This window comes from Ahaetulla prasina, chromosome 5 (genome assembly GCF_028640845.1).
Source record: "Ahaetulla prasina isolate Xishuangbanna chromosome 5, ASM2864084v1, whole genome shotgun sequence".
NCBI classification, from domain to species: domain Eukaryota; kingdom Metazoa; phylum Chordata; class Lepidosauria; order Squamata; family Colubridae; genus Ahaetulla; species Ahaetulla prasina.
In genome coordinates, this window is record NC_080543.1 from 70312112 (window position 1) to 70333170 (window position 21059).

Below are 21059 nucleotides of genomic sequence, written 5' to 3' on the forward strand. Positions count from 1 at the left end.
AAAGTGAGATACAGGAATTTTAAGAAAACTCTACCGATCATCATCGTAGATGGAAACCTTCCAAGCTTGCTAGGCCTGGACTGGTTCAGAGCCCTAGGGATGGAAGTAACCGGGGTTCACAGCAGTGGAGTCAACCTAAAGGATGAACTGCTGAAAGAGTTCGAGGACGTCTTCCAGGACTGCCTGGGCAAGTATGTGGGGACCCCTATTTCGTTTAATTTAGATCCCCAGGTGGCTCCCATTAGGTTAAAGGCTAGGTGGGTCCCCTTCGCCCTGAAGCCCAAGATTGACCGGGAGTTAGACAAACCAGGGCATACTAGTCCCCGTCGACCATGCCAAATGGGAGACACCGATTGTGACCCCAGTCAAAACGGACGGATCAGTCCAGATTTGCGCTGACTACAAGGCAACGCTTAACAAAGCATTCCAAAAGAGCGCATACCCCGTTCCTGTAGTGCAACATCTGTTACACTCATTTGGACAAGGGCAGGTCTTCGCCAAACTTGATTTGGCCCAAGCCTACCAACAATTACCCGTAGACAATGACACAGCCGAGGCGCAGACGATTGTAACGCATCGAGGCGCTTTCAAATGCACTCGACTCCAGTTTGGAGTCAGCGTAGCCCCAGGGTTGTTCCAAAATCTAATGGAACGTCTGCTACAGGGAATACCAGGGGTCGTGCCATATTTTGACGACGTACTAGTTTCAGCAGAGAACCTAGATGAGTTAGGGGTCAAACTACGGAAGGTCTTGGGCATTTTCAGGTCTGCTGGACTTAAGGTCAAGCTCTACAAATGCCAGATAGGAGTTGAATCCGTAGAATTTTTGGGTTACCAAATAGACAGAGAAGGCATCCACCCCACAGAGAGCAAAGTGCGAGCCATCAAAAAGGCTCCGGCTCCCAAAAATAAGGCTGAGTTACAGGCATTTTTAGGGCTTGTGAACTTCTACGCAGTTTTCTTGCGAAATAAAGCAACAGTAGCAGAGCCGCTGCACAAGCTATTGGCAAAAAAGGCTGTTTGGAAGTGGGGCAAGGTTGAGGCTAGGGCATTCGAGGGCGTTAAGAACCTTTTGTCTAGTGATAGCCTGCTAATCCAATACAACGGGACATTACCACTAGTGCTAGTCTGCGATGCGTCACCCTACGGGGTAGGGGCTGTCCTCAGCCATAGGCTACCGAACAGATTGGAAGCCCCCATAGCATATTTTTCCCGCACGATGTCAGCAGCAGAAAGAAACTACAGCCAGTTAGACAGAGAGGCCCTGGCCATAGTTTCGGGAGTCAAAAAATTCCACAAATACCTATTTGGGCGCCATTTCGAAATAGTAACAGACCACAGACCGCTATTAGGACTCCTGGCAGGGGACCGTCCAACTCCGGTTGCTCTATCACCCAGAATGACCCGTTGGACTATTTTCCTGGCGGCATACTCGTACAAAATGTCCCGTCCAGGGAAGGACCTAGGACACGCGGACGCTTTGAGTAGATGCCCGTTACCAGAGACGATCGAAGACCCGACCCCAGGGACACCCATCCTACTAATTGACTCTCTAGACTCCGGGCTGGTCACTTCTAAGGAAGTGACTAGGGCATCGTACCGAGACGTTATTATAAGGACTGTAATCGGTTGGGTACAGAGGGGATGGCCCGATGCACCGGGGGATCGTTTCAAAGACTTTACAAAAAAACGCTCAGAACTGTCGGTTCAAGGGGGTTGTCTGCTATGGGGGGATAGAGTGGCTATTCTGGAGAAACTGCGAGAAAACGTATTGGAACTGTTACATGTGGGTCACCCGGGGATTGTGAGAATGAAAAGCCTTGCGAGGAGTTATATATGGTGGCCACAAATGGATAAAAACATTAGTGACAGGGTAGGAAAATTCCAGGCCTGCCAAGAGTCAAGGCCACTACCCCCGACAGCCCCCATAAGGGAGTGGGAGAAACCCCAGGGTCTTTGGTCCAGGATCCACATAGACTTTGCCGGGCCATTCCATGGGCAAACCTTTTTAATCGTGGTAGACGCATTTTCAAAGTGGTTACAAATCTTGCTTATGAAATCCACAACAGCCGAAGCCATAATTACAACATTGCGGCACCTTTTTGTAACACACGGGCTGCCAGACACCCTAGTGTCCGACAACGGCCCGTAATTCACGGCTACTCAATTCAAGGGGTATTTAGCAGAAGAGGGCATCCGACATGTCCTCTCGGTGCCTTTCCACCCAGCGACGAACGGACTTGCAGAACGATTCGTTCGCAGTGCTAAGGAAGCGCTATCTAGAATAATCCCCGGTGATTGGCAAGCCAAAATCGATACCTTCCTAGCGGTACAACACAGAACCCCCTGTGTAGCCACAGGGCATAGCCCATCCGAACTACTGATGGGTAGGAAACTCAGGTGTCCATTAGATAGATTAAACCCAACATATTCCCCTGACAGGTACCAAGGCATCCAGAAAAAAACCAGGGAAATGGCAACGGGTGATTCAGTGTGGGCACATAACTATAGTGAAGGCCCAGCATGGCTTAAAGAAACGATCACTGGAGTAACAGGTCCAAAATCATATGTAGTGGACATGGGGGATGGCCGAGTATGGAGGCACCACATAGATCAATTACGAAGAAGGGTACAAAATAAATCAGAAACCGCGCAACCAGACCCTGACTACCAAATATTTGAACCAACAGCTAACTCAGACCCGCGGCGATCGGAGGACTTATCTGAACTTGAAGAAGTCCAACGACGCCAACTGACTCCTCCGGAAGACTGCAGGGACGACTCTGCAAGTAATCCAGGGCTGGAGTGCCCAGAGGAGGAGCTGGGAGGAACAAACAGTCCCTCCGACCAGCTCGACGCACTCCCAGCGAATGAATTGCGCAGGTCAGAAAGATTTAGGAGACGCCCTGTCTACCTGCGTGACTACGTGGAGAAATAACATGCAAATTCCATGCAAAAAAGTGGCTCAATGCGTTCTGGGAGGAGAAGAGTGTTATGTATTTGAACTTTAGGAGGGAAGTTTGGGCGGGAACTAGCAAGTTGCTGATTGGCTGATGCCTCAGCCAAAATAGTATTTAAAGAGGGGTTTTTACTGTTGGTCTTTTGCTGGGTCACAATAAACTAAAGAGCTGTTGTCACTTGTGTGGTCTCCTGCCTCGTCATTGCCCAAACTTAACAATCACTGTGCAAGTCGCACAGCTTTTTACATAGCTTTCAATGTCCTTTTTCATTGCTGACAACGAAAATTGTCTTCGCAACAGATGCCATGTCTTTAGGAATCCAAAGTGGCCAGCTTGCTTTGAGTCATGGCTTCCTTGCAGAACTTGGATCTGGAGGGTGCTGGGGATGTACAATTTTGGACTTTTCCATGACAGTCCATCTCAGGAGGTCAGGAGTTGTTGGTTTTCCCTGAATCGGGTCAGTTTGCAGCTCAGCATTGAGCTTTTGAGTTAGCTCTTTCCCCGACTCGCTTGATTGCCTGAGTCTGTTGCCTTGTGCTGCCTTCTAGGAGGATGGGAATGATGGCATTGACCACCTCTTCATGCTTACTCTTGTATTGGGGCATTTGGGACAAGGCATCCGCTAGGAAGTTTTTTCCTCCTGGGATGTATTTCAGCATGAAGTTGAATCGGTCAAAATTCTGTGCTCATTGAACTTGATTGGGAAAGAGCTTCTGAGGGGTCCTAAGGGCCTCCAGATTTTTGTGATCAGTCCATACTTCAAACAGCACTTGGCTCCCTTTTAGGAATTGCTGCCAGGTTAATAGTGCCCAACGGACCACGAAAGCCTCTTTTTCCCTCACCGCCCACCTTTGTTCAAAGTGGGTGAGTTTTCTGGAGGTGTAGGCACATGGTTGTAGGTTCCTCTCTTTGTTCTTCTGGAGAAGGACTGCCCCTACGACTACATTGCTAACGTCTGCCTGAATGACAAATGGTTCCTCGGGGTATGTGTGCTTTAGATCTGGTTCCTCAAATGAATAGCTATTTGAGTTTCTTAAATGCTCCCTGGCACTCCATGGTCAACTTTAGTGGCTGGCTGGGTTGCAGTTTGGTCCTTCCTTTCCCTGTTTTTAGCAGTTTGGTGATGGGCAGGGCTGTTTTGGCAAAAGAGGGGATGAACTGCTGGTAGAAGTTTGCGAACCCCAAAAAGCTCTGCAGTTGCTTGAAGGTTCAAGAGTGTTGCCACTCCAGGATGGCTTTTACTTTTCCCAAGTCCATTTCTACTCCTTCGTTTGACACTTGATAGCTAGGTAGTTGAGGTGGGTCTTATGGAACTCAAATTTGGATAGCTTGGTGTATAGGTTTGCAACCAAGAGTTTCTTTAGTGCCTGGCGGACCAGTTGATGTACCTCTCCATTGTTTCAGTGAAGATGAGAATATCATCTAGGGGTTGGTTGGCTCCGTTGGCAATGGAGGTGATCTTTTTGGTCACCAACCTCTGGATCGTGTTGGACTGCTAAGACAGCGACAATCAGCGGTTCAGAAATCCCCCTCTTCGGGAGAAGAAGAGGAGGTGAGCAAAAGAAGCAGAGGTAGAGCTTCCCTAGAGCTCCTGGAAGATACCAGGGGGCTCGAAGGGTTAAGCCCCCTCAGAACTTCAAAGTGCTCCAGATCTGAGGCTTTTCTTCCTGCTTCGGCAGACCTAATTGCCACGACCAACTGCCGGGACCAATTTTAACTTAAAGAAGATAATACCGGACTGAACAGAAACAGGAGAGCTCTAATTATAAAAGCAAGTAATCAATCAATTCCCTGTTATTTTTTTTTTTAAGTTTTGGATTTGACTTTAAAGCGAAAATGGCGGTTGTTCTTTAATGAGCTACGCAGTTGAAAAACGAAAGTGTTACAATTCTCACTGTCTGCTGTTTATTGCTGAAGGCCAGCTGGAAATTTTTTTAAAACATTGTAATGAGAAGGGAGAAGAGATACTGAGACTGTTTTAAAAAAAAAAAAAAAAAAAGACTTAAAAGGTTTATACGTAACATTAAGTTAAAGAGAAATTTTAAGAGATGGCAGCAAAACAATTAAAGTCAACTGTTACAAAAACCCCAGGAACATCAACACCGGGAGTCTCTCCAGCACATACAGCAGATACAAAATCACTAAATTTGGAAGCACTTCAGGATAATCTGAAAGAATTTATGAAAGAATCTCTTAACGATGCTATGAATTGGCAAACTTCCCAGATAGAAGATAAGTTTAAATTAATTACAGAAGAAATGTCAGAGATGAAAAAACAGATGTTAGAAATTCAAATTGGAAATAAAGAAGTCAAAGAAGGTTTGGTGTCAGCAGTACAGGGTCTGGCATCAAATGTGATTTTACTGGAGCAGGAAGTAGAAGAAATAAAGAAAGTTAATTTAAAATTGGAAAATAAGATTGAGGCAGTTCAAAGTAAAATGGATAAAGTTGATGATGAAATTGTTTTGGTACAATATAGAGCTATGGAACTTGCTTTACGAATCCGTGGCCTGAAAGAATGTAAACATGAGAATTTGAAGCAAATTTTTTCGGAGGCCTTTGCAGAGATTTTGGCAGTTCGGCCAGTAGATGTGGCTTTTCATATTGATAAAGAAGAATGGACTAGTTGTTTATATAAAGAGTAATTTATCTGCAACATTAATTGAGGCGGATAATCAAGGAAGATATATTTGCTATTGAACTTTTATTGGAGGGGAGAAAAATACTTTTAATAGGAGTTTATGCACCAAATCAACAACAAGAAAATTTTTATAAGTTTTTACATAAAAGAATAACATCTTGGGATTATAAAACTTATATATTAATGGGTGATTGGAATGGAGTGATGGATACCCAGAAAGATAAAAGAAGTCTTAGAAATATTTCCAATCGTGTAAAACTGCCAAAGGCATTCTTTGATTTGATGGAAGATTTAGAATTGAGAGATGTATGGCGAGAACGCAATGAAAAAGAGAGAGATTTTACATTTTTTTCTGACAGACATCAATCTTTTTCTAGGATCGATTTTATTTTAATTACTAATGATTTGTTTTTCAGAGTGAAGAAGACAAAAATTTGTTCTAGAACTTTGTCTGATCATAGCCCGGTATGGATTGAGCTAGATCGGGAAAAAGAGGCCAGGAGGTCGTGGAGGATGAATGAGAACTTGTTTAAATATGAATAAAATGTAAATGAATGTAAAACTCTAATGAAGGAATTTTTTTCTTTGAACATGGATAAAGGGACACCTATAGAAATAGTTTGGGACACCAGCAAAGCTTATATGAGGGGAATTTTATTAGAGATGAATAATAAATATAGAAATAGACTGCACAAAAGGCGAAAAGAATTAGAAGAGGAAATTAAAAGGAAGGAGCAGTTATTGGTATGTAATCCAGGAGACAGTAAAATAAAAGAGTCAATAAATATATTAAGAGGTCAATTTAATATGCTAATGGCAGATCAGGTGGCAACTAATTTACAATATGCAAAACATAATTTGTTTAATAATTCTAATAAACCTGGAAGGTGGTTAGCATATTTATTAAGAAAGAAACAGAAACGACGTATAATTGATAAAATAGAATATAGAGGTAAGGAAGTATATCAGCAAAATTCGATTAAAAAAGCTTTTTTAGAATATTATACTAAGTTATATTCTAGAGATGTGATTAATGATAAAGATATAGATAGATATTTACAGGATCATTTACAGGATATCTTAGAAATTACAGTAGATCAAAGGGAAGAGTTGAATCAATTAATTTTTTCAGAGGAAATAGTGTTTGCAATTAAGCAGCTTAAAGCGAATAAAGCACCAGGTACAGATGGTTTGACAACTACTTATTATAAAAATTTACAAAATGAGATGATTGTACCACTTAAGGAGTTATTTAACAGAATACAAAGGGGAGGAGAAGCTCCTCCTTCATGGAGGACAGCTTTTATTTCATTAATACCTAAAGAAGATCGAGAGGGTGTTAAATCAGAGAAATATAGGCCAATATCGCTTTTAAATACTGATTATAAGATATTTGCTAAGATATTAGCGAATAGATTGATGCCACTGATGAATCAATTAATTCATAATGATCAATCAGGATTTATTAAGGGGAGACAGATAAGATATAATATGAGACAAATTGTAAATTTACTTGAATATTTGGAAAGAAACAGCCAGGTCTCAGCAGCATTCTTCTTTTTGGATGCGGGAAAAGCTTTTGATTGATTGGATTGGCAGTTTTTGTTTAAAGTAATAGAAAAAATGCAATTTGGGGATTATTTTATTCAAGCAATTAAGGCTATATATCAAAAGCAAACAGCTCAAATAATAGTAAATGGTGGATTAACAGAATCTTTCAAGATTGAGAAAGCGACTAGACAAGGATGTCTCTTGTCACCATTATTATTCATTCTAACTTTGGAAATATTATTGAGTAAGATACGTGGTTTAGATCAAATAAAAGGAATTAGAATTAAAAATCAAGATTATAAATTAAGAGCGTTTGCAGATGATCTGGTTGTTTCTTTATCTCAACCAATACATTCAGCTGTATATTTGGTGGAGACAATTGATCAGTATAGTAAGGTATCTAGGTTTAAAGTGAATCAACAGAAGACAAAAATGATAATTAAAAATATGAATACACATCAGAGGGAAGAATTAGAAAGAATAACTGGATATGAAGTAGTTAAAAAGGTTAAATACTTAGGAGTATACATTACAGCATCGAATGTAAAATTATATAAAAATAATTATGAGGTATTGTGGGGAAAAGTAATTAAAGAAATGGAGAAATGGAAGAAGTTACAATTATCATTGTTGGGAAGAGTGGCAGCTATAAAAATGAATGTTTTGCCTAGATTTTTATTTTTGTTTCAAATGATTCCAATATTGAAGAAAGATGCAAATTTACAAGAATGGCAAAAAGGGATTAATAATTTTGTATGGAAGGGTAAAAAACCGAGGATAAAGTTAAAAATAATGCAAGATGTTAGGGAAAGAGGGGGTTTAAAAATGCCTAACTTGAAATTGTACTATGATGCAGTTGTTTTAGCTTTAATTTCTGTTTGGATTAATTTAACAGAGGAAAGGATTTTGAATATAGAAGGTTATGGTTTGTTATATGGATGGCATGCATATGTAATATATGACAAGAAAATTGATAAGACATTTAAGAATAATATGGTCAGAAGTGCTTTGTTGAGGGTTTGGAAAAAATATCAATATAAGTTAGATGGAAAGATACCAATATGGACCATCCCCAGACATATGATAGAGAATATAAATATATTACAAAAAATGGAGGTTATCACTTACAAAGAGCTTTTGACTATGGAAAAAGGGGAATTACAGTTAAAATCTAGGAAGAAATTGAGGGATGAAGGGAGAAATTATATATGGTTCCAGTATGGACAATTGCAATCTAGATGGAAAATAGATCAGAAAATTGGTATAAGGCAAAGTGATGATAATTTGGTAAAACAAATAAAAGATCAAGGTCAACAGCATATAAAGAGATTATATAATGTATTGAAATTGATTCAGAAATGGAGTTGGTTAAAGATTGTATGGTAAAATGGGCACAAAATTTTCAACAACCTATAATGTTAGAAACATGGGAAAAAATTTGGGTGAGGAATGTTAAATTCACGCAAGCACAAAATTTAAGAGAAAATTTTTATAAAATGTTTTATAGATGGCATTTTGATCCTAAAAAACTGTCATGTATGTATCCAAATGTGAAAGCAAAATGTTGGAGATGTGATTGTGAGGATGCTACCTATTATCATATATGGTGGACTTGCAAAAAAGTTAAAGCCTTTTGGATTAAAATATGGTGGATTATGCAGAACATTTTGAAAAAGAAGATCAAGTTTGTTCCACAGTTCTTTTTATTAGGAATAATTCCAGATTGCACTGTTATAGAGACAAAACTGATTTTGAACTTAATAACTGCTGCAAGACTATTGATTGCACAATATTGGAAGAAAGAAGACTTACCTACAATTGGAGAATGGATTAGTAAAGTATCAAATTTAGCAGAAATGGCAAAATTTCTGCCTACTTGAAAGACTGTACACAAGAAAAATATATTTTGGAATGGAGGAAGTGGATTGATTATATTCAAAATAAGTATCAGATTAAAAAATATCAATTAGTTTTTGAGTGAAGTTAGGAATTGCTATGTATTAGTTTAAGAAAGAAGGGAATTGATAGTGTGATGGTGTGAAATGGAATATGTTTTATGTTATATTTTAGATTATGTTTGTTAGTTACAATACCCTGTATTCTGTTCTGGGAAGCCTCGGGGGAATGGGGGAGGGAAGATTATAAATTGATTGGTGGCCATTGTACAGGAATAATGGTAGAATTAAACAAGTTGGAATGGTGTAAAGTCGGGACTGCTCGGTAACCATTCCCGAAGGGAAAGGGTAAGGAAAGAGGAGTAAAGAAGGAAGAAAGTAGGTAGGCAGGTGGGTAGGTAGGAAAGAAGGGAGGAGAAGAAAGGATAGGAGGAGGAGAACAAGGAGAAGATAGAGGGTTAGAAAGGATGGTAGTGAGAAGTGGGAAAGAGGTGGGGAATTAGGAAAGCGAGAAGAAGGATGGTGGGGAAAGTCGAAGAAGGATGAGAAGGGAAGAAAGGATTAAGGGAGGGAGTGGCATTCGAGCAGCCCTGATTGAGTATAATTTGAGTATAGGATTGATTGTTGGATAAGTGATTGTATTGTACACTGGTCAAATTGTGGGAATTATTATGGAAAATAAAAATTTTGCTCTAAAAAAAAAAAAGAGAGAATTTCAACTAGGTACACTAGAACCCCCTTCTACAGGTGCTCATGCAGCACTTCATTTATGAGTTGCATGAAGACTGCTGGGTCCCCTTGGAGCCCAAATGGCTTTACATTGAATTGGAAGCTGCCCAGTGAGCAGTTAAAAACAGTCTTCTACTCATCTCCCTCTTTGATCCTCACCCTGTAATATGCCTCCCTCATGTCTACCTTGGTGAAGATCTTCCCTTTTGCTAGATGGGCCATTATGTCTTTCATTAGTGGGAGGGGGTACATGTTTTCCACACACATGCCATTTATCCCCCTAAAGTCCACGCAAAGTCTCATTGTCATATTTTTCTCTCTGAACAGCACGTGAGCGGTCCCCAGGATTTTGCCGGCTGGATGAAGCTTCTGGCTAGGTTTTTGTCAATGTACCCCTTTAGGTCCTTCATTTCCTTTGGGGTCATGGAGTAAATTTTTGGCTTAGGGAGCTTCGTGCCTGGTAGGATCTCAATAGTACAGTTGGTAGAGTGGGGTGGGAGTAGCACATCACATTCTTTCTTACTGAACATCCCCACTAGATTTCAGATTTTTTTGAGGATTACCTGGGTTACCTGGTAGTTGCTCTGAAGCGGCTTTAAGGAGCTTGTTTCCTTCAGGTTTTGCCCGGTGCTGGACAGCTCCTCCCTTCTGGCTGCCTTGAGGAGGGAGAGGGCTTCTTCCTAGCCTTTTTCTCTCTCTCCCACCTTCCCACCAGATCATTGGGCCCACTTGTCTATCCAGGACATTCCTGGAATCATTGCCTCATTGTCACTGTCATAGGAGGCAGGCTGATGGTCTCTCTATGCCAAAGTTCCCTTTGGGACTATTACAAATCGGATGATCTCCCAATATTGGCCTATTTCTAGCTGTACCAGCTCAGTGAGGTGCATTGCAGGGGAACATCCTATCAGTGATCCATTGACTTACTCGAACTTCATGGCTCGGAGCAGTCTCTTCGCTCTGATCCCTAGCTTCCGCACTGTCAATAGGCTAATTAGGTACCTTGTGCAGCCTGAGCCTATTAGGGCATCCACCTCTGCCTGGATTCCTGACTTTGGCATCACTTTTTTGTGGGGATTGCAAAGGGGCAGATGGCTTCACTTACCATTGGATTTTTTTTTTTCATCCTCATCATCCCTGCCATGGGGGCAAGCTGCTGATCGCTTTGGGTCAGAGTTCCATCTCCCTCACTTGAAGTGGGGGAGACCTTGATGGCCTGGTGTGTCAAACTCCACTTCTCCCAAGCCTTCCGTGATGATTTTTTTGGCTTAGATGATGCAGCCAGGGTCATTTTTGGCTGGGATGTTGGTGCCAGACACTCAGCGGCTCAATGACCCTGCTTGACACCTCTGAAGCATTTGATGAAGGGTTTGGCCAGAGCAGGAAGAGGGTCAGTGGGCAGAGTGGGGACAGGTTGGCGACCAAACTGGCAGCCTTCTTGGGTCCATTTGTTCTTCGGTTCAGGTGTGCTGCGCTTCTCACACTGTTTAAGTTTCATTGCTTAAGGCCATCTGGTCATGAATTCATTAAGGTCCATTGCTATGGCTATCTGGTCATGAATTCACTTGGGACCCTTCGGTAAACGCAGTCATGTAGTACTTGGTCCAGGCCCTTCTTAAAGTAGTAGACCAACAGTCGGTTTGCCCAATCTCTCAATTTGCTGGCCACTCTGCACATACTCCTTTGTTGGTTGGCCCCTCCGCTTTAGGTCTCGGATTTCATCTCCTGCTTGCAAGGCTTGGGACTCTTCCTCAAATCTGACTCTCAACTCCCCCATGAAGGCTTCAACGTTCCCCGACTCTGGTACATCTTCATTGTGGAGTTTCATCACCCACTTCGCGGCTTCTCCCTTTTAGGTTGGCAGTCATGCCATTCACCATCGCCATGTCCAATGCGTAGGCTGGGGCATAGCAGTCCAGGTGGGTCCACATCTGGTTGAGGAAGAATGTTAATTTTTCCAGGTCTCCATCAGAAATGGCCTTCATAGGTCTGCCAATGGAGGAGGGGGTGCCCACAGGCTAGGGAACCAACTGGGCCCTGGATAGTAAAGCCACGGCAGATACCTGTGCCATCCAGGAGGAGTCTGAGGTTGCCTCATCAAACCTGCTGGTTGCTGCCTTGTGGGGCTCTGCCTTCAGCTTGGATTCACTGCCCCAGCTGGTTGGGGAGGTGGGCTGGCCACTCGTGCCACCGGGGTTGGGTTCTGACTCTGATAGGTCAGCAATGGCTGAGCTGGCCAAACCGCTGTCACCACGGATGACCCAATTCAGTGCATCAGTTCTACTGTCCATGTAGTCGAACCTCAGCCACTCTACCATGAAGAACAGGTGAAGGATGGTCAGTTACTTCCATTTCCTGTGCTCATCCCACTTGGCAATCCTCTTCACTTTCTATCTCGGGACAAGAGTGGTCGGCGACTGAGGGAACCTCGGGAAATTCAGCAGCCTTTGGCATCCATGTGCACTTGGCTTCCACCTCTGTTCAGTAAAGGTCCTCAGTAGCTAGGGTTATTCCCATATCACTGGCTTATCAGTCTTTTCCACGCAGACCACCAGTGACAACCATCTCACCAGAACGACTTGCCTGCGGCATAACCCTAGCCGGGGTAGCACTAGATTTAGCAGTCACTTCCCCCACCTTCTCCATCTCCGGTCATTGCTGAGTCTTTTCCACCCGTCCAGTGTTGTTGGAAGAGCAGTTGGGGCTCAGGACCCCAGAATAGGTTTATGAGATTTAGTTTAATGTCAAGGCTCCAACTAATGAACTCAAGCAAATCAGAACTCTGAGACTTGGCTCCTTCTCAAAGATCCTCTTTAATGAGTACATCATATCAGTACAGCTTCAATGGAAAACAAAATCTAAATCTTTCCCACAGTTACAGTATAATTAAACTAGGGAATAATCCCATCCCCAAGTGTCACAGTTCATATTGGCCAATTGGGTTAATTGGTGGGCTCTTTAGGTACTCCTTCCCCAACCTTATCTGTTGCCAGTGGAGATGACCTTGGTTCTCATAAGAAAGCTCTTTGTTGTGTCTAGTAATGCATTCCAACTTCCTTCCCACTATGTGGCCACTGAGGAACAGAAAGATGGCTGCTGCCAAGTTTGGTTCAAAGTTGACAGCATCACTTTTCTCTCATAGGCAAATAACAGACCTGAAATTGAAGCAGCTCTTTTTCTGGATTGGATGAGACTTGAACCACAATCAATGGTATGGCTTCCGGTTTTACATAGAGTGGCAGCTGCTGAAACTGCCAAACATCAGGCCAAGTGCAATATCTGTAAAGAATGTCCAATTATTGGATTCAGGTAAAATGCTGAATTAATTAATACTTTCATACCACTGGAACTTTAATCATGATATGTTATTTGGCATAGAAGCGTATAAGTACAATAAACAGTGGTAGAACAGAACATCTCTGTAAAGAACCAATTGGTTTTTTATCAAATATATTTCTCTTTCTTAAGTGAACTAATGCAGGAAACATTCTGCAAATTTCTTCCACATTGAAAATCTCAATTTTGTCTTTTTTCAAATTAAATATTCAGAAATTAATCAAACGAGTTTTATGAAAAAGTAAATTCCTTCTTCATTTTGAAATTGTGTTTCGACACTTAAAAATATATGCAGGTAGTCCTCAACTTACAACCATAATATTGAGCTCAAAATTTCTGTTGCTAAATGAGACAGTTATGTGAGTTTTGCCCCATTTCATGACCTTGCCCTAGTTAAGTGAATCGCTGCAGATGTTATTAAAACTGTTGTTAAGTGAATCTGGCTTCTGTATTAACTTTGCTTTCCAGAAGGTCTCAATGAGCCCAGGATATGGCAATCATCATAAATATGAGTCAGTTGCCAAGCGGCTGAATTTTGATCACATGACCATAGGGATTTGCAACAATCATAAGTGTGAAAAACTCTTGTAAGTCACATTTTTTCAGTGCAATTGTAACCTTTAACAGTCCCTAAATGAATAGTTGTAAGTCAAGGACTACCTCTATGCACAAGCTACTTTTGAATAGTAACAGTACAAATGATACTGGCTCTATTATTTTGAATGATGTCCAATTTATTACCAGGTGAGGGTTTGTAGAATAGATACAACATGTTCTCATAAAAGTGCATCCAGTAAAATTTTTGACTCTGATTTTGAAATCAGCTGCAACTTCTGACTTTTTAAAGCTACAGTGTTAATCATTTTGATTATTTCAATGCATTGAATCCCTCTAACACTGAAATCCTGCTATGACAAACAGCATGTCTGATTAGTTGACAACCAATTTATTACTGCTTTCGGGCAACCCAAGTTCTTTGATATTTGAAGGAAATACATGTTTACGGGCTGTGCATAATTCAAAAAACAAAAATGGTTTAAGAGTTTTCAGAGTTATTTTTCCAGTGTTCTCAGTTTTTGTAAATGGATCTCTTATAGTTAATTTTGTGCTGCTGATTAAAATTGTATCATATGAAGCTCTAATATGATATTCTTCAGACTTACAGGTGAAACTCCAAAAAATAGAATATCGTGCAAAAGTTCATTTATTTCAATAATGCAACTTAAAAGGTGAAACTAATATATGAGATAGACTCATTACATGCAAAGCGAGATAGTTCACGCCTTGATTTGTCATAATTTTGATGATTATGGTTTACAGCTCATGAAATTCACCATCTCAGAAAATTAGAAAATTGTGAAAAGGTTCAATATTCTAGGCTCAAAATGTCCCACTCTAATCAGCTAATTAAGCCATAACACTTGCAAAGGGTTCCTGAGCCTTTAAATGGTCTCACAGTCTGGATCAGTAGGAATCACAATCATGGGAAAGACTGCTGACCTGACAGTTGTGCAGAAAACCATCATTGACACCTTCCATAAGGAGGGAAAGCCTCAAAAGGTAATTGCAAAAGAAGTTGGATGTTCCCAAAGTGCTGTATCAAAGCACATTAATAGAAAGTCATGTGGAAGGGAAAAGTGTGGAAGAAAAAGGTGCACAAGCATCAGGGATGACCGCAGCCTGGAGAGGATTGTCAGCAAAAGGCCATTCAAAAGTGTTGGGGACTGTCACAAGGAATGGACTGAGGCTGGAGTCAGTGCATCAAGAGCCACCACACACAGACGGATCCTGGACATGGGCTTCAAATGTCGTATTCCTCTTGTCAAGCCGCTCCTGAAGAACAAACAACGTCAGAACCGTCTTACGTGGGCTAAAGACAAAAAAGAACTGGTCTGTTGCTCAGTGGTCCAAAGTCCTCTTTTCTGATGAGAGCAACTTTTGCATCTCATTTGGAAACCAAAAACCCAGAGTCTGGAGGAAGAATGGAGAGGCACACACTGCTTGAAGTCCAGTGTGAAGTTTCCACAGTCTGTATTGATTTGGGGAGCCATGTCATCTGCTGGCGTTGGTCCATTGTGCTTCATTAAGTCCAGGGTCAACGCAGTCGTCTACCAGGAGATTTTGGAGCACTTCATGCTTCCTTGCGCAGACGAGCTTTATGGGGATGCTGACTTCATTTTCCAGCAGGACTTGGCATCTGCCCACATTGCCAAAAGTACCAAAACCTGCTTCAATGCCCATGGGATTACTGTGCTTGATTGGCCAGCAAACCAAGAGAAAGATGAGAGACATGAGATCGAACAATGCAGAAGAGCTGAAGGCTTCTATTGAAGCATCCTGGTCTTCCATAACACCTCAGCAGTGCCACAGGCAGATAGCATCCATGCCACGCCGCATTGAGGCAGTAATTGATGCAAAAGAGGCCCAAACCAAGTACTGAGTACATATGCATGCTTATACTTTTCAGAGGTCCGATATTGTTCTGGATAAAATCCTAGTTTTATTGATTTCATGTAATATTCTAATTTTCTGAGATTGTGAATTTGGGGTTTTCATGAGCTGTCAGCCATAATCATCAAAATTATGACAAATCAAGGCGTGAACTATCTCACTTTGCATGTAATGAGTCTATCTCATATATTAGTTTCACCTTTTAAGTTGCATTACTGAAATAAATGAACTTTTGCACGATATTCTAATTTTTTGAGTTTCACCTGTACACCTAAACACAGTTTACTCTTAAATTTGTAAATTGCATTTTTCCCTTCTCTTTCAGATACAGAAGCTTAAAGCACTTTAACTACGATATCTGCCAAAGCTGCTTCTTTTCTGGCCGAGTTGCAAAAGGTCATAAGATGCACTACCCTATGGTGGAATATTGTACACCAGTAAGTAATGATTACAGTGGTTGTAATATAGATTGCTGAATGAAGCACAGTATTTGTGTAGATAAATTAGTAAGATTGAGTAAGGAATTGTTGAGGAAAAGTAAACAATCTATGCATATTTGGATGGAAAGCATTCTGTCTTTTGTACAATCAAAATGGATGTCATAACAGTTCATTGTTCATGTGTTACTTTTCATATACCGTATATTGTTTCATATACCGTATATTGTTTGAAATTATATACGGGTATTGTTCCGTAAGATCTGAATATTTCCAAAATATATGTTTGCACCATAAAAGAATCCTCATTGTATTATGACAAAATTACTATCTAATTATGCATACAATTGTTATAATTAATCCATCATATAATGGTTGTAATAATTGGTTGAATACGCTGGTTTTAGGAGAGATATCATTGTTTGGAATGATTTCAGTGTTTGATATGTATTTCAAATGGCAACATCCACCCTTGGTTGTGTATTTTAAAAAATGGCTTACAGTCATAAACGGTTCAAAAGCTGATAATTTAAGACATGCTTCAGGTGAAAAGAAGAAGTTAAAAAATTTTTTAAACATTCCAGTTTATACAGATACACCACAAAGGATGTACCTCATCTTATTAACTTTAGCTATAATCTTTCAAATACAGCCTAAAAATAAAAATAAGTAGAATATTAGGGTATATCCTTTTATGTTGTCTTCTCCAGTGAAGCTTACATAATAATAATTTTGTTAAGTATATCCAAAAGAGGATATGAAATAGACATGTTTGAACAAGTATTCATTCTTACAATCTAGCAGAGAAAATTGTTAATTCTAATGTTAATGTGCAGTTCCACTTTCTTCCATTCTGTAATTAGATGTTATTTCTATTTGCCTAGTAAGAAAAGATGGTATTAAAAATCAACATGAGCTATAAATGGCATTTGTTCTGCATTTATGTGTGTGTGTGTATGCGTGTATGCATGAAATTAGAACAGTGTGGCATATTCATTAAGTTACTAGTCACAGAGTAGGAAAAGCCAGATTCTAGCCCTTTCTTAAGTGTATGTTTTCTGAAATTTTTGTATTGTTGGCTAATTTAGAATTTGCAGGATGGATACCAAAGCAGAAGATCATTAAAAGAAGTGCTAGGACTGAAACAACCAAAATCATGTTCATGTAAACTGTCCCTATTAATTATTTACAACACAAGGAGCCCCTCTTCCACCTGCTACGGTGAGCCTGCCTGGATTTTCATTTAGCAAGTTTTACAGCCTTGCCACTTCTCTTCCCCCTGCAATCTCAGAGTTGAGCTTCAGATCAAACCAAAATCATTATTATGGTCATAGACCAGCATTAGAAAAATAAAATACAAGCAATTACTAAATTTAAAAACTAAAAATATGAAATACAATAGGTTAAAAATATTTTAATTATTAAAAGATATATATAAAACAAAAATCTATAAAAAGGGTAAACATTAAATACAGGAAAACATAAAATTAGTACAGTATAGCTAACTGATTGATTACAGTAACTAACAAGTTAAATAATTTTAATACTTGCTGCATAGAACCTGGCAACATGGTAGGTTGTAGCAAATTAGTGTCCACAAGCAGCAAGGAGACTGTCAGATATGCCTCCTTTCAGTACTCAAGAAAGAAAAACCCCGACTCCATAGAGAAAGGTACTTTTACTAAGTATGAACTGAATGCAATCAAAGAAAGCAAGGTCTGAGGCAATAGGCGCGAAAATCACATATATGAAACATCCCCAAAGCCCTCCCCCCAAGGGTCCAGTCAGGATTATCCAGTCCACAAGCAGTTAGGTACTTTGAGGTCGAGTAATATGTGTTAGTGTGTGAGTTCATGAATTGGAATAGACATGGTAACAGGTCAGCCAATGAGGACTGTTTGGTGACTGAGATGGCTTGGAGCCTGGGTGTGGCTTAGGTTCACTGATCTGTATTCATATGAGTGCCTCTGTATTATATAGCTTCTGTGATTACTGATTCTGTATTTCTGTACTTCTGGATTCTGAGTTCTGGTTCTAGCTTCTACTGTATATTGTATATAAAGAAGTTTCTTATATAAATGAATCCTGTTGAATTATTTACTTGTGTGCCGGTTGGATTGCTGCAAACTCTTAACAAGTTGTGGGCCCAGAGCATACCAGACACAGTAAGACTGAACTGTAATTAAGCTGAAGGACTGCCTGTGTTAAAAAAAAGTAAAAGGAACAAGGCAGAAAAAGCTTGCAGGATGGCTGTTGAATTCAAGGAGAGCTCTCTACCTCGATTGCGACAGAAGAATTCTATTATTTGGGCTGAAAAAATGAAATGCTCCCTGAAGGCTAAAAAGCTCTGGGATATTAATCCACCCCAGGCACCATTAGCAGCAGCAGATCAAAGCAGCATGAAAGGCACTGGCCTACATCATCTTGAGTTTAGAAGATGAACAATTCCTGAATGTAACTAATTTAAAAACTGCAAAGGAGGTTTGGCTGAAATTAAGAAGTGTGCATATGAGTGTGTCAGCATGCGATATTGTGCAGTTATTGAGATAATTGTACAGAGCCAGACTGTTACCACAAGAGAATGTGGAAAGGAATTCCCTGCATATGCAAACTTTATTTATTGAGTTGGAACAGCATGGCATGCATATTCCTGAATCTCAGAAGGTACTGATGGTGTTAAATAGTCTTGATGAAATGTGGGACATAGTTTCCGCTGTTTTGGAGTGCAAACCAGAACAGGATTTACAAATGGAAGCCCTTAAAGCATGTTTGATTTCAAAAGAAAACAAACACATTTTAGAAAAAGCCACAAGGAGAAATTCCTGAGGTGGGGTCTAAGGAGCAGAGAGAGAAAAGCTACAGACAGGATGTTTGCAGAGACGATGTCTGCAGAGACCAGAGTAACAAAAGAGACCAAATTACAGCCCAGCAAAGATTTTCAAAAAGGCAAGAACTAGGACAGCAACACACCAGAGGTGTGTCATATGTGTTGATAATACTCATCTAAAGAAAGACTGTTTGCAAGGAAGAAAGACACCAGATGGACAAGTTGCTGTTGCAAAAGTTAGCTATTATAATAGCAGAGACAAATGCTTAGTAGACAGAGGGGCTAGTCAAACAATTATTAATAATTCTAAATCGTTTTTCAGAATGGATCCAGCTGGAGGAGATGCAGTAGCCTTGGCAAATGGCCAGAAGGCTAAAGTCACTGGAAAAGGCAGTGTGGTGATTCCATCTCTGAAGGAAAAGTTTAGCAATATATTATGTGTGCCTGAAATGGAGCATAATTTACTGAGTATCTCTAGTCTAGACCAAAAAAAGGTTTGAGACCACATTTTTAAATGAGAAGTGTCTCATAAAGAGAAATGGGAATGCATGTGCACAGGGCATAAAACAGGATAATCTTTATGTGTTGCAGGGACAAAAAGTTCAATGTGCCCAAACATTTGAAAATGTGGCACAGCATGATTCATGAGTTCATCTCTTCCAGAGAAAGCTTGGCCATGCCAGCTTCAAAGTTTTGCAAGGCTTAAACAGAGTTTTGGAGAAGTGTTAAACTTAAAAGGGTATAAGGCATACTTGAATTGTGCAGTATGTAAGTCATCAAATAATAATCAAATAATAATAATCAAATAATCAAAATAAAGCAGGGCACAGACTGATAGAATTCTGTCAAGACAACACGATGGTCATAGCAAACACTCTTTTCCAACAACCTAAGAGACGACTCTACACATGGACATCACCAGATGGTCAACACAGAAATCAGATTGACTATGTGCTCTATAGCCAAAGATGGAGAAGCTCTATACAGTCAGTAAAAACAAGACCAGGAGCTGACTGTGGCTCAGATCATGAGCTTCTTCTTGCAAAATTTAGGCTTAAACTAAAGAAAGTAGGGAAAAGCACCAGGCCACTCAGGTATGAACTAAATCATATCCCTGATGAATATACAGTAGAGGTGACAAATAGATTTAAAGAATTAGATCTGATAGACAGAGTGCCTGAAGAACTATGGATGGAGGTTCACAACATTGTACAAGAGGTAGCAACTAAAACCATTCCAAAGAAAAAGAAATGCAAGAAAGCAAAATGGCTGTCTGAGGAAGCTCTGCAAATAGCTGAGGAAAGAAGGGAAGTGAAAAGCAAGGGAGAAAGAGAAAGATACACACAATTGAATGCAGAATTCCAGAGAATAGCTAGAAGAGATAAGAATGCATTCTTAAATGAACAGTGCAAAGAAATAGAAGAAAACAATAGAATAGGGAGGACCAGAGATCGCTTCAAGAAAATTGGAGATATGAAGGGAACGTTTCATGCAAAGATAGGCATGATAAAGGATCAAAATGGCAGGGACCTAACAGAGGCAGAAGAGATTAAGAAGAGGTGGCAAAATTACACAGAAGAACTATACAAGAATGAGCTTAACATCCCTGATAACCACGATGGGGTGGTCACTGACCTTGAGCCAGACATCCTAGAATGTGAAGTCAAATGGGCCTTAGGAAATCTGAGCAACAACAAAGCTAGTGGAAGTGACAGGATTCCAGCTGAGCTATTCAAAATCTTAAAACACGATACACTAAAAGTGCTACACTCAATTTGCCAGCAAATTTGAAAACTCAACAGTGGCCACAGGACTGGAAAAGGTCAGTTTACCTTCCAGTTCCAAAGAAAGGCAATGCCAAAGAATGTTCAAACTATCGCACTCATTTCACATGCTAGTAAGGTTATGCTTAAAATCCTACAAGCTAGGCTCCAGCAATATGTGGATCGAGAACTACCAGAAGTACAGGCAGGATTTCGTAGAGGCAGAGGAACTAGAAATCAAATTGCCAACATACGCTGGATCATGGAGAAAGCTAGGGAGTTCCAGAAAAACATCTACTTCTGCTTCATTGACTATGCTAAAGCCTTTGATTGTGTGGATCACAACAAATTGTGGCAAGTTCTTAAAGAAATGGGAGTACCAGACTATCTTATTTGTCTCTTGAGAAACCTGTATGCGGGTCAAGAAGCCACAGTGAGAACTGGACACGGAACCACTGATTGGTTCAAA

At 40.3% G+C, this 21059-nt stretch overlaps 1 protein-coding gene across 12 annotated transcripts in view; it reads left to right on the forward strand.

Annotated features, from left to right (window-relative positions):
- The window catches only part of DMD (dystrophin), a 1918566-nt gene that overhangs the window by 1784629 nt on the left and 112878 nt on the right, over positions 1–21059 (forward strand). For all 12 annotated transcript variants that reach the window (XR_009155503.1, XR_009155504.1, XM_058186507.1 and 9 more), the window contains 2 exons: positions 12919–13085; positions 15889–16000. Coding sequence is in view for 10 of the 12 variants with exons in the window: in XM_058186507.1 (XP_058042490.1) it covers positions 12919–13085; positions 15889–16000 (279 nt within the window). In the remaining 2 variants the exon portion in view is untranslated. The remainder of the gene's footprint in view (positions 1–12918; positions 13086–15888; positions 16001–21059) is intronic.